This window comes from Muscardinus avellanarius, assembly GCF_963383645.1.
Source record: "Muscardinus avellanarius genome assembly, chromosome: 8".
NCBI classification, from domain to species: Eukaryota; Metazoa; Chordata; class Mammalia; order Rodentia; family Gliridae; genus Muscardinus; species Muscardinus avellanarius.
Window position 1 is genome coordinate 108,565,134 of NC_137794.1, and position 14,673 is coordinate 108,579,806.

The 14,673-nt window shown below is 47.0% G+C and overlaps 1 protein-coding gene across 3 annotated transcripts in view; it reads left to right on the forward strand.

Moving 5' to 3' along the window:
• The window catches only part of ARID1B (AT-rich interaction domain 1B), a 404,291-nt gene extending 395,603 nt beyond the window's left edge, over window positions 1-8,688 (forward strand). For all 3 annotated transcript variants that reach the window (XM_080700338.1, XM_080700340.1, XM_080700339.1), the window contains 3 exons: window positions 1,430-2,213; window positions 4,495-4,625; window positions 6,721-8,688. In XM_080700338.1, the coding sequence (XP_080556464.1) occupies window positions 1,430-2,213; window positions 4,495-4,625; window positions 6,721-8,430 (2,625 nt within the window). In that variant the 3' untranslated portion in view covers window positions 8,431-8,688. The remainder of the gene's footprint in view (window positions 1-1,429; window positions 2,214-4,494; window positions 4,626-6,720) is intronic.
• Window positions 8,689-14,673: the final 5,985 nt, after the last annotated feature.

A 14,673-nucleotide genomic window follows, 5' to 3' on the forward strand; every position in this document is an offset into this window, starting at 1 on the left:
CAATGTAGTATTCATTAACTTTGTATATATGCAAAGACTGCACTGTAGTATAGAAGGGACTTGAGCTTGCTCGGATTTTGGTATCCACAATTATCCTGGAACCAATCACTCACAGATCCCAAAGGATGACTGTATACTCTTGTTTAAAAAGCCATTGTAGAGCAGAAGTTTGTCAACATTTTAAAGACTATATAGAAAATACAACTCAAAATGTTCTGTACTAAGAATGAAAGCAGTTGACTTTTTTAAAATAATGTATTATTTTGAGTTATTATTATATGACCCCATATTTTGAGTAAATGGAGCGTATCGTGCTGGTTAATGGCAGCCACTACAGCTTAGCTGTGCAACCGTCCGCCTCCCTTGCAGCTATCAGAACTGATGCTGGGGACTGTGCTTCTTGTGTAGTTTGTCAGATACACAGGCTCCTAAACAACCTTTCAATCTAAGATCTCGTAAAATATTTTAAAATATTTATTCACAGCCAAGCATGGTGGCACATGTTTGTAATTCCAGCATTCAGTAGGCTGAGACCAGAGGATCACGGTTCACGGCCAGCTTCAGCTACTTAGTGAGGGCCCCGCAACTTAGTGAGACCCTATTTCAAAATAAAGAATAAAAAAATAGGGCAGCGGGTATAGCTCAGAGGTCGAATGCCTCTGGGTTCTATCCCCAGACCCACAAAATAGTTAAATAAATAAAAATAAAAATGTTTATTCACCAAGTTATTTTTAAACATTTATTTAATTTTTCTGGAGCATATATGTACAGTGGGTTGTATCATTAAACTAATGAACATTAAACAATTTTCAAGTTAAATAAACAAATACTAATTAAAACCTCGGGTACTCATCTCCCCCTTACTAGCTCTGGTCCCCAGAGAGCCTCCCAAGAGGAGAGCTTAGAGTAGATGCTGGTGTGGAAAGCCCAGCAAGGCTTTCAGGGAGGGTCCAGCCCTAGGATGTCAGGTGACAAGATCCAGCCTGAGGGGTGAAGGCTGCTTTGAAGCCATTATGTAATGAGTCCAGACCTCCGTCTAACCTGGAGCCTTGGCAGGGGTGCTTTCCTGGGAGGCTGATCCTCTGACTCCTGGGCCACGTTAGTGTCCCCCCAAGCCCCTGCCCAGCATCCCCGTGCGGTCATCAGGGCTGCGCTGTCACCGTGCTACAGCCAAAGGAGAGGAGCCTTTGTTTTTCCCACATAAAGTTTCAAACCCATGAAAACAAATTGGGGAACCCTCTTTGGAGCACGTGCCAGGCATTATTGACCACGGAAAGGCAGTCCCTAAGTCGTTAGTTCTTGCTGTTCCATAGGGCTTCCATTTTGAAATGAACATTTCACCAGGTAATGACTGTTTTGCATAATTTGAGTGAGTGTTATTATACCTGTAAGAGCACATCAGCATGATCTGTCTTTATGTGGATTTCAGAATTACAAACGCCATATGGATGGCATGTACGGGCCTCCAGCCAAGCGCCACGAGGGAGACATGTACGGCGTGCAGTACAGCAGTCAGCAGCAGGAGATGTACAACCAGTACGGAGGCTCCTACTCTGGCCCGGACCGGAGGCCCATGCAGGGACAGTACCCCTACCCCTACAACAGAGAGAGGATGCAGGGCCCGGGCCAGATGCAGCCCCACGGGATCCCGCCTCAGATGATGGGCGGCCCCATGCAGCCATCCTCCAGTGACGGGCCCCAGCAGAACATGTGGGCGGCGCGCAACGAGATGCCTTACCCCTACCAGAACAGGCAGGGCCCAGGGGGCCCCGCGCAGGCGCCCCCCTACCCGGGCATGAGCCGCACAGACGATATGATGGTCCCCGACCAGAGGATGAACCACGAGAGCCAGTGGCCTTCGCACGTCAGCCAGCGCCAGCCTTACATGTCATCCTCAGCCTCCATGCAGCCCATCACACGCCCGCCCCAGTCGTCCTACCAGACACCGCCATCGCTGCCCAACCACATCTCCAGGGCGCCCAGCCCGGCCTCCTTCCAGCGCTCCCTGGAGAACCGCATGTCTCCCAGCAAGTCTCCCTTCCTGCCCACCATGAAAATGCAGAAGGTCATGCCCGCAGTTCCCCCATCCCAGGTCACCGGGCCGCCCCCGCAGCCGCCCCCCATCCGGAGGGAGATCACCTTTCCTCCCGGCTCAGTGGAAGCATCGCAGCCCGTCCTGAAACAGCGGCGAAAGATTACCTCGAAGGATATCGGTAAGGGCTCCAGTGCTGGTCCACACCGTCGGCGGTATGACTTTAGTTGAGAGGTAGTTGGCATCGGTGTCAGTGGAATGAAGTTCTTAAGGCTGCAAATTATCAGGCTGTTCTCATACAGGAGCAATAGCTGGAAGCCACTAATCCCAATTAAGAAACAGGGCTGCTTAAAAGCTGGGATTAAAGTGGTATTTTTAGGTGTGAATGTTTTTTGCGTGGGAGAGTTGAGCTCCAGGCGCGAGGTCAGGGATTCTCACTGGTTTTATATACTATGTTTTGGGCCTAAAGATTTGGCCGTAACCACGTCATCTAATCTGTACAGTGTGTGCCTAACAAACCCACTATGATCACAGCCAAAGAAACGCCAAGAGAGACCGGAGAGAATCCCAAGGCAGGCCACGCTGATGGGGCGTCCATGGGGAGAAGTAAGGACCGGGCTGGGTCCAGCCCACTGTAGGGCCGTTGTGATCACACAGACTGGCAGATTCAGGCCGGAGAGCCTTGAATGCTGCTGTGCCTGTTCTTCCTCTGTGAGAAGATGTGAATATGAATTAGAGACCCGGAATGTCTGGGAGCACACACAGTTCTGCGTTCATTTTGACTTTTAACACAGCAAGGGTTATAATAGTTCTGGGTTGTATGGGGAAATTTTTTTCAAAGATCTCAGAATCACTTAAAATCACTATAGTGATGAAAAATTAAAGATACTAGTTAATAATAAAGATGTTTTCCATCATTGAACATTAAGAAGATATATGTGTGGGTATGGTGGTGCACGCCTGTAATTCCAGTACTAGTACTTGGAAGGCTGAGACCAGGAGGATTACACATTCGAAGCCTGCCTCAGCAGCTTAGCAGAGCCCTCAGCACCTTGAGGCCCAGTAGAGTACCCCCAGGTTCAATCCCCGGTACCACAAAAAGGTGGGGGGGGGGGTAAAAGAGGGAATATGTATAGAGAGAGTTAAAAAAAAAAGTAGAGTTATTTTTTTATATCTGAGGGACTGAGAAGGGAGATAATGAGATGTAGGCACTGAGTGCCATTTTATATATAAACATAAATAAATACTGTGTGTGTGTGTGTTGCTGCTGATTGAATCCGGGAGCATTCTACCTCTGAGCTGCACCCCCAGCCATACTTTATTTTTTATATTGAAACAGCGTTTCACCAAGTTGCAGAGGGTCTTACTAAGATTCTGAGTTGCCGATGCTGGCGGCAAACCTGCAATCCTCCTGTCTCAGCCTCCCAATTACTAGGATTACAAGAATGCGCCACCACGCCCAGCTCTATCTTGGGGTTATGAGTATATAAGTATGTGTGAATAAATAAGTATATTTAAATTTTTTAAATCTCATAGTGCATATATGCCAGTGTTTATCTTCAACCTAGGGAACTTTTTATTTTACAAGGGAAGTTTGGCTCTTTTATTGTAAGAGTAATATGTGTCACCTTAGAAGATTTGTAAAGTAGAATAAAGGAGGCCCAGCCGTGGGGCCCGCCCCGCCTCCAAGGATCGCCACGGCTGAGAGCACTCCCTGCCCCGCGGCTGTGGCCGGGCAGCCAGGAGGGCAGGTGACCTCCGCGAACACGCTCACACTCCCTCCGCCAAAAGCTGGACACGTGACGGGTCCATGCTTCAGCTTCATCATATGCGAATCTTGCTTCTCTTTAATTGACTTATTTTCTTCAGTAATAAGAGGGAAAACAAAAAATACAGCCTTCTAGTTGAGCTGCGTGACTCAGTCCACTCTCTTGAGGGACCTGCCGCCGAGGCACGGCACCGTCACCAGCACGTTCTGAGGCCAGATGCACAGAAATAGGAGAGAACCAAGATCTTTGCATCCGAGCCATTTGGGAAGTAGATTTTGCTTTGATATTCTGCATACTGGCCAGCCGTCCAAGACACCATCTTGAGACACTTCTGAGAGGCCCAAGAAGACAGAGGCCACAGCTGGGTTGGCTCGATTATTAAAAGCCGATGTGTCTTTACAGACTCTGTTGGGTGCTAACAGAACACCTGTGAGATGAGAAGGACTTCCGTGCCCGTCACGCCCACCCACCGCTGGGCACTGGCAGCTCGGGCTCACCAGCAGAGCACAGCGATCCTAACGAGTTCTTGGCGCAACTCAGCACCTCCATGTACAGGAGGAAGATGGCCGGGCTTGACTCTCAGCGCGTTGGTTTGAAACCAGTGTCTAACGCAACGCTCTCCCGACTCCTCCGTTACTTTCTGCACCTTCATGCAATTAATGTTGCTGATAGCCTTGTTCTTTCCCTTTTCAGTTACTCCTGAGGCGTGGCGTGTGATGATGTCCCTCAAGTCAGGTCTCCTGGCTGAAAGCACGTGGGCTTTGGACACTATCAACATCCTTCTCTACGACGACAGCACTGTTGCTACTTTCAATCTCTCCCAGGTGAGCCGGTGCCGGACCAGCCAGTGGCCCTCTGGAATGTCAGGAAATGAAGAAGTGCTGACGCCTAAGTTACTTGGCAGTGACTACTAACGATTTTAGTCACTGAGCTGCAAACCAGCATTAATCAGTATATAGTTGCCTGAGAAATTAGTGTGGGATTACATTCATTTCTGTCTTTGGTATGTGTACACACATACCTGCATTTCTTATAGGAAAACAATGAGGGGGGTGGGAGAAGTAAATAATGTCAAAATTAAACTGATGTTTAGAATGAATATTAGCAAGCCATTGGAAATTAATCAAAATATAACATAAAGTTACGACTGTCAGTATTGAAAATACAGTTGGTTGCAGTGGGGTGTTACCCAGCTTTGGGAGGGGGGGCCTCCAGATGTTTTAATTAATGGAGAAGTGGTACAGTATAAAAATATAAAATATACAAAATTAGGAGTTTAGTGAGCTCCATGTCCCACCACACTTACGAGAGTCGTGGACTCTCAGCCAGGCCTGTTTCTAGGTCAGCTCCCTGTCATTCCGCCTCTTTCCGGGGCATTTTGAAGCCCAGTACTCTCCATGAGCTTAGCCCCCACCCCGGTTCAGAGTTGGGCTCGATGCAGCTCTCGCATCACGGCTAAGAGGGCAGGATAACCAAGAAGCGCTCCCAAGAGTCGACTGGACCGTAGACTTTAAGAAATATTTCAAAATTAAAGTGAGAAGAGAGCATTCCCTTACAGTTCTCTTCATTCTGTGAAAAAAAGCCAACTCATCTCATGTCCCCACCACCACTGAAATAAGACCAAATGTCCACCTCCTCTTCTTTCATTTAAGTCCTCAGTGTAGCCCAGAAACGTAATTTCCAGTTGACAAAAAGGTGTATTAATAAGGCCATAAAATACACATTGCAAGTTGACTGTTTTAGCAAAAATGAATATTTAAGAATTTACCTAGCCTTGGCTGGAATAATTCCTTTCTCTTCCTACAGTAGGTGAACTGTCACTGGCCACACGTTTTCACACCCAGAATTGTTTTATTAATGTTCTCTTTTCCCTGGGGGATGAGTAAACTTAAAGAGCGAAGGGAACTCATCCAGTCTCGCAGCTGGAAACTCTTCTTTGGGGACTATAAGCAAGTACTCTGCTAGAGTCGGTACTTGGGTTCCTTGCTGTTTAGTAATTGCTCCAAAGCCCCTTCCAAAAAGAAAATAGACAGTAGGTAGAAAAGTATGGTTGATTTCCACAGCATGTCACGAAAGAATCCTTTCTATTGCGCGCGTATTCTTTCTGGCCCCCACCGTGGCAGGCGGGTGGTGTTCCGGGGAGGGTCAGGCTGGACGGGCCTGGAGCGACCTGGTTTCTTCTCGATGCTGACGCCTTTTGCTCAAAGGAGGCACAGCAACCTCTGTCTCCCAGCAGCATCTGACTTTCAGCTAGAGCCGTGAATAACGAAATGTAAACCTGCATCTCACGAAACATTTTAATTCACTTATCAGGGACTAAATTGATTTGTTTCTAATTTTCAGTGTTTATGAACTACTACATTGCTGAAATTATCTCCTCTAAAAGATATATAGAGAACGTAAATTAGGGTAACCTATGGCACCTGAGACAAAAATAACCATAAAAGACTAATAACTGTATAAATCCTGGCAAGCAAGTCTCAAATAATAGACAGGAACAGAGTCACTTTGGGTGACAGAGCCTATAAAATCCGCAATTCTACCCCTCCAATAATGAGTACATTGTAGCTGAAGAGGAAAGGGGGACTTAAAGAACAGCAAAGTGCTCCCTCGTCAATAATATTAAAAATGTGAAAACGAGAAGCCCATTTTCTGGTTGGCAGAGTAAGGAAGTCTGCAGCCGATAGGAAGTGTGCTCAGCATTGGTTTGGCTAAAAATGTGAGGTTCGGGGATTTGGTTCTAACACGTATGTGATGAACCTTTCGCAGCCCAGCCAGAAGGGCATTGAGACATGCTTGGAAATACTTACAAACACGTACCGGTAGTCTCAGGATTATGACCCTCTCTGTCACAGCCAATGTCATGACCTTGTACCTGTTCTTTCTTGTTCTCCTCCTCCCTTTCCTCCTCCTCTCTAGTTGTCTGGATTTCTTGAACTTTTGGTAGAGTACTTTAGAAAATGCCTGATTGACATTTTTGGAATTCTCATGGAATACGAAGTGGGAGACCCCAGCCAAAAAGCACTTGATCACAATGCATTGAAGAAAGACGACAGCCAGTCCCTGGCAGACGATTTTGGGAAAGAGGAGGACGCCGAGAGCCTCGATGAGGACGAGGACGACGAGGAAGACAGTGAGAAGACAGAAACGGAGGCCAAGAGCGGCGCCGCCCTTGCCGCCCCCGATGCCCCCGCAGACCCGAAGGAGAAGCCCAAGCAGGCCAGTAAGTTTGACAAGCTGCCAATCAAGATTGTCAAAAAGAACAACCTGTTCGTGGTGGACCGGTCCGACAAGCTGGGCCGCGTGCAGGAGTTCAGCAGCGGGCTCCTGCACTGGCAGCTCGGGGGCGGCGACACCACGGAGCATATCCAGACGCACTTTGAGAGCAAGATTGAGATCCCTCCTCGCCGGCGCCCGCCGCCCCCTTCAGGCTCCGCGGGGAGGAAGAAGGAGCCAGAAGGCAGAAGGGAATCCGAAGAGCCGCCTGAGAAAAGCATCATAGCCACCATCGACGACGTCCTGTGCGCTCGGCCAGGGGCCCTGCCCGAAGAAGCCAACCCCGGGCCCCCGGCGGAGAGCGGCAAGTTCCCCTTCGGCATCCAGCAGGCCAGAAGTCACCGGAACATCAAGCTGCTGGAGGACGAGCCCCGGAGCCGCGACGAGACTCCGCTCTGCACCATCGCACACTGGCAGGACTCTCTGGCCAAGCGCTGCATCTGCGTGTCCAACATCGTGCGGAGCTTGTCCTTCGTGCCCGGCAACGACGCCGAGATGTCCAAACATCCAGGCTTGGTGCTGATCCTGGGGAAGCTGATCCTCCTTCACCACGAGCATCCCGAGAGGAAGCGGGCGCCGCAGACCTACGAGAAGGAGGAGGACGAGGACAAGGGGGTGGCCTGCAGCAAAGATGAGTGGTGGTGGGACTGCCTGGAGGTCTTGCGGGATAACACGCTGGTCACGTTGGCCAACATCTCTGGGCAGCTAGACTTGTCCGCGTACACGGAGAGCATCTGCTTGCCGATCCTGGATGGCTTGCTGCACTGGATGGTGTGCCCGTCTGCAGAGGCGCAAGACCCCTTCCCCACGGTGGGACCCAACTCGGTCCTGTCGCCTCAGAGACTCGTGCTGGAGACCCTCTGTAAACTCAGTATCCAGGACAATAATGTGGACCTCATCTTGGCCACGCCTCCATTTAGCCGTCAGGAGAAATTCTATGCTACGTTAGTTAGGTACGTTGGGGATCGCAAAAACCCAGTCTGTCGAGAAATGTCCATGGCGCTTTTATCGAACCTTGCGCAGGGGGATGCACTTGCAGCCAGGGCGATAGCTGTGCAGAAGGGAAGCATTGGGAACCTGATCAGCTTCCTAGAGGACGGGGTCACGATGGCGCAGTACCAGCAGAGCCAGCATAACCTCATGCACATGCAGCCCCCGCCTCTGGAACCACCTAGTGTAGACATGATGTGCAGGGCGGCCAAGGCTTTGCTGGCCATGGCCAGAGTGGACGAGAACCGCTCGGAGTTCCTCTTGCATGAGGGTCGGTTGCTGGACATCTCAATATCAGCCGTCCTGAACTCTCTGGTGGCGTCGGTCATCTGTGACGTTCTCTTTCAGATCGGGCAGTCATGACACAAGTGAAGGCATTTGCGTGAAGATTAGAGGGTCACATATAACTGGCTGTTTTCTGTTCTTGTTTATCCAGCGTAGGAAGAAGGAAAAGAAAATCTTTGCTCCTCTGCCCCATTTGCTATTTACCAATTGGGAATTAAAGAAATTATTAATTTGAACAGTTATGAAATTAATATTTGCTGTCTGTGTGTATAAGTACATCCTTTGGGGTTTTTTTATTCTTTTTTTTTTTTAACCAAAGTTGCTGTCTAGTGCATTCAAAGGTCACATTTTGTTTTTCACAGATTTTCTTTTTAATATTCTTTTTCATGTTGCATTTTTTTGGGGAAGCGAATTGACTTTAAAGTTTTGGCAAAAGATGCTAAGATGGGAAAAATTCACCATACTGAGGCAAAATAAGTGGAAAAATATCAATTTCCTATGTGTTTTATTCTTCAGAGAATTAAAAGAAAAAAAACTGCATCCCATCACCCAAAGCTCTGTGCAATAGGAACTTCTAGAGATATAGGTATAGGGGCTCAAGGAGGTTTGTCAGTCGGTAGTCAGAACCATGAATGATACTGGTTTCTCCACAGAAAAATGGTTACATTGGGCTAGGAGCAAAAAACGTTTTTTAAGTTAGGATTGAAAATACATACCTGATAGCGATCAACGGAAATTGCTTCCTCACCAACACCGCCATGTCTGCTGTCTGTCGTTTGGCCTCCACATGACAGTTCTTCACAATTCCTTTAATCATTTTTTTTAATATTTTTTTTTTTACTGCCTATGGGCTGTGATGTATATAGAAGTTGTACATTAAACATACCCTCACTTTTTTCTTTTCTTTCTTTTTTTTTTTTTAGTACAACGTTTTTAGTTTCTTTTTCATGATGTGGTAAACTACAAAGTGATGGTAGATTTAAATAATTTTTATTTTTATTTTATATATTTTTTCATTAGGGCCATATCTCCAAAAATAAAAAAGAAACAAAAAATACAAAAAGCAAAAACAAAAAAAAAAAAAAACAAAAAAAGAGGGTAATGTACAAGTTTCTGTATGTATAAAGTCATGCTCTATTTCAGGAGAGCAGCTGATCACAATTTGCTTCATGAATCAAGGTGTGGAAATGGTTGCTTATGGATTGATTTAGAAAATGGTTACCAGTACAGACAAAAAAAAAAGAAAAGAAAAAATACAACTCAAAGGAAGAAACACAACTTCAAAGATTTTTCAGTGACAAGAATCCACATTTGTATTTCAAGATAATGTAGTTTAAAAAAAAAGAAAAAAAACTTGATGTAAATTCCTCCTTTTCCTCTGGCTTAATGAATATCATTTATTCAGTATAAAATCTTTATATGTTCCACATGTTAAGAATAAATGTACATTAAATCTTGTTAAGCACTGTGATGGGTGTTCTTGAATACTGTTCTAGTTTCCTTAAAGTGGTTTCATAGTAACAAGGTATTTACGAGAAATAGGGAAAATCCAGCAGCATCCTCACCTTGTGAGACCCCGAGGTCAAGAGACGCCTTTTGGGGTGACCTGCTTTAGAGTGAGCAGCAACGGTTTGATCTTCTCAAAATACTTAGCTAACTGGTCTTTCTTTGAAGCAATTAACTCTAACGACCCAAGGTATGGTCGTCTCCAGTGTAGACCAGGAGGTGGCCGCCAGCCCTTGAGGTGAGACCTGCAAAGCTGAGTGGCCAGAATGTAACATTCTGCCCTTGACTTACTCCCTCTTCCTTCTCACCCGAGTTCAGTCTCCCCCATGTTTCTTCTGTGTGCCTCAAGAGTTATCTTGCAATTAGTTTACTCCACCGTGTATAATATTTATATTGTGCAATGTTAAAAAGAATATGTTATATTGTATGTGGTGTACATAATGCAAAGTGATTATTTCTATTTCAGGGCATATTATTATTCTCATATTCCTTCCTACCTGGTGCACAGTAGCTTTTTAATACTCTCAGTTCTAATTTAACCTTCTTCCTGGGTCATTGGCTGTTATTGTGTAACAATCAATTTCTTTGAAACTGCTGCATAATTATGCTATTAGTGGACCCCCTTCTGACTCTGATGCCACCTCTGCCCCTCTTCCAATCACAGTGTACTCAACAATCCCGTCCCTCACCACACCTGTTATCTTGGTTCCCATTACTCACAGTACTATACAGAAGAGTTAGGCAGGAACACGCAGTTATAATCAGTGTGAGACGTGACTCTCTCTGTCACCAGAAAAAAATAATAATTTTTCCTGCAAGCCGTCTCATCATCTCCCAACTCCCACACTACTTAGACAGTCTTCTTACATAACAATGCAGCCAAATATATGTTGAATTAAAAACCCATTTATAATTCTACTTTAAATACATCTGCTTGCTAAGAACAGATTTCAATGCTCCAAGCTTTAAAATATGGAGATTTGTAAGAGGAAATTCAATATTATTCTAATTTCTCTCTCACAGAGTACGAATCCAAGGTGCATACAAGCTCTAAGGTTATCTAATATCCCGATTCTTTTGAGAGTCGTAAGAGTAAAGTCATTAGGAAAGACTGTTATTGTTGTCACCCTCCGGGCCGTAGCCGACACCCAGGGTCGACCACTGAGCAGCGTGTGTGCACAAGTTGACAGGCAGCACAGTCTCTAGGCTCCTTCAGGAAGATGCTAGCATCCTCTCTGCACTCACACCCAGAATCAGGACTCGCAGACACCCATGAAGAATTCACAGCCCACTTGAGATCCTCTTGCCTATAAACTGACTGCTTTGTTCTAAAAATTAGTTGTTGTTTTTTTTTTTTTCCTATGAGGCTTTTCAAAAAATTTACAGGATGCCCATACTTTAAATGTGTACCAAAAAAAAAAAAAGATAAAAATAAAGGTGCGAAGAAAGTTTAGTATTTTGGAATGGTGCTATCAAGTTGAATCTGTTGGTATTTGAGTGAATTTTTTTTTAATGTCACATAAGAGATACTATTGGGTGGCATCTGCTCCGAAGTAGCTATTCCAAGTGCTTTGAGTGAGAAACAATCCGTTTTTGCTGATGAACATGACCTATTCAAAGCGCAGCTAAGCTCTTTTTAAAAGTTAGAGTGTAGAGTGATTTTTTTTCGAGTGGGCATGGACAGTCTTACCAGCGTGAGCTCGTGACTGCCTTCGCCCAGAACTGCTGGGTCAAATCACACGTCAGTTCCCCCCTCCGTGAGAAAGTATTCTCAATGAGCCCCGGTTGAGAGCCAGACAGCCATGCTTTGCCTCTTGGTGGGCTGTGGGCTCTCTGTCTGGGGAGCTCAGCCCTGCGCCCCTAGCCTACCCAGGAGAACCTGGAAAACACTTTCACATCATGGGCAGGCAAAGCAAGCTTTTTGCAACTCTTAATATTTCTGGTAGCACTCTGTAACCTAAGGTGACACTTTATTCGCTACTTTTTCAGAGTTGTATCAAGCACATGCCGGGTGCCTTCCTCTGTCTGGGCTCTGAGTCATTGTGAGCAATGGGCTTTTCTCATTGGATGATCAAAGAAATCAACGAACCTTCCCTATACAGTTTTTATACATTAGAAACACCTCCATATTTATGCACTGAGAACGCCGGTTTTGTTGAATGAGAAAGAGAGGCTCCAAGCCACCTGACATGGCCCAGAGACCTGCCCGTGTGACCTGAGGATGCTCTGAGGCCCTCCCACCTCTAAAATGTTCCAGGAAAGCACCTGGCTCCTGCTCAGGCTCACAGGAGGGTGCTTGCGAGTTTCCCAATAGAGGGGAAAACAACAGCAGCCTGATCCCCAGGGCCCGCCACCCACTGCAGCCCTCAGGATGCGGGAGGGAGTGAAGCTGCCGGAGAGCTCCACCAAGGCCTCTTGGGCCCCCGCTGCCAGGTGTGACTGGTCCCCAGGCCCTGCCTCGCCACCCAGGGCCTGCCAGGGGCCGCGTTAGGATGATCCAAGTTGTACAGCCCTCCGAAACGTCAGAGTCGAGTTTCCAAATTTACTCAAAGTAGGATTTAAGAGCATGAAGCCTGAGGGGAAGTTGGGGCGGGGAGGTGATCAGGTGTGTCAGAAGTGTGAGACTTGTTTTCCCAAATCTGCCTTCAGAGACTTGGAAGTTTTACCCTAGCTTTTCCCAACATGCATTCTAAAAAACTGAAGAAATCTCAAAAGTAAATAAAAATAAATATCTATATTCTCCTTGTTGTAATCTGAGGTCCTTAAGACCTCATGCAAGACTGAGATGGCCTTCATTAAAGAGCCTTGGTGGCCCCCAGCATCTCCTGACTTAATTACCCCAGGGTCTTCTTTTTAATAATTTCTATGAACGTGCTGCAGATCTCTGGTCAATACCAGCTAGCCCGTGACCACAGGTTCTTTCTTCTCAAGCTGAAGCAGAGTCGTCCTCAATAAAGGAGACCTTTGTTCCTGCAACCTTGAACAAGGTGCTTAGAATTTCAGTTTCTTCACCTGCAGTTTGGGTATCCCACCTATCTCCGTATTGGTAAGGATTAAATTGGTTGTGTATAAAGGCCTCGTAAAATGATTGATCAGTATCTATTGATCCTAAATGCACTTACACACACACACACACACACACACACACACACACACACACACACACGACTGCTACACTCCAGCATGTTTTACATAGTTTGAAAATAAGGCCTGAGGCGGTGTCTTCCTGTTTTCATGACCCATCACACCAGGTGTGACTTTTTTTCTTTGTTTTGGGGTTTTCTAGGAAACACCATAAAGGCTTAACGTGCTGCTGGCCTGTGTTCAGAGCCAGGCATGGCTCTGTATGGTTTCTTATTGATGTCAGTTTTGAAGTCAGACATTCAGAGGTGGCAGAAGACCCCACCTTTGCAGCACACCCGGGAAAGTGAGTGTCTGGGAGACAGTTGTGTGATAAATGTGTGCCACCCCCATAACACCTCTCAAAGGTCGAGTACAGCAAGCGACCGGCCACAATATTTGATTCTGTATTCCTCTGCTGCACAGAGCAGTGCTTCCCTACAGACAGGGAGCCATCTCACTCAGCCGAGGGGCGCAGTTCTACGGGGTTCGGGATGCTCTTCATTCTGTGCGAGCATAAGGTCACGTAAATGAACGAGGACTGAGCTTTGTTCTTCCACCTAAGTTTGGCATTTCGCTGGCCCGAGATCTATATGTTCTACAAAACAGATTTTCCCAAAGAAGATCTAAACGCAGCTCCTCGAAGGTACTCCTCACCAGACAGGTTCGTCGGATGAAGACCACAGCACTGCAGGCCTGCTTTCTGGTAAGTGGTGATTGCTTAATATTTGGGCTTTATCACACTTGAGGGAGTTGCATAGCTCCTGGTTGTTCTCCACAGACGCCGTGGTATAGAGCATTACCCCCTCCGCCCTCAGCAGCAGAGGCAGCACACCAAGTGAGACCCAGAGTGTCCCTGTGCCCAAGAAATGTTCTCAGCTTCACGCAAAATCCAGTGGAGACCGGGGACTTAGGCAGTAGCCATGCTGGACAGTGGCCGCGGATCAGACGGAGGGCATGCAGGCACAGTGTCATGCGTGCACTTTCTATCTGTACCTCTTAATATGTCATCAAAGTTTAAACCAAAATCAGGAGCCTAGATTATTCTAGAGCCTTCTGAGGACATCTTTATAATCCCCAAGGGCTTCTCCTGTGTGTTTTGTGTTGAGAAAGGTAGTCAGGGTTGGGGGTGTAGCTCAGTGGTAGAGCGCTTGCCTAGCATGCTTGAGGTCCAGGGCTTCGTCCTCAGCACCGCAAAGGAAAGAGAAGGGAAGACAGGAGGGGAACCGGGAAGGAGAGAGGGAGGTGCACTCGCCCCCTCCCTCCCAATACAAGCAGGTCGCGTGCAGGTCCTAAACCCATCTCAGGCCCACCATTTGTGTAGAACATGAGCAACTTGGGTTTGAGTCCCTACCACACACAGATACTCCACCAGGGACCCTGGTCCTCAGGGTCTATCAAGTTACTTCCCTCTCCCAGCCTACAAATCTGCCAAAACTGCATTGGAGTCTCTTTGCAAAATACTTTGAGCCCATGAGCGTCCACCATGTCTCTTTTGCCCATGAGATATTAGAAAAGTCAACACTAACCAAGCCCCAGCTGCCTTTCAAAGATGAAAACCATGTTCCTTGAGGGCGGGGGCCTGTCCAGCAGCACCCACTTGACCCTGGGCCCCATGGTGTTCTGCTTCTGGACCCTCCTGGGGCCATGACAGTGTCCCGCCTAATGACCGCTGGCGTCCTGGCCGGACGGCAC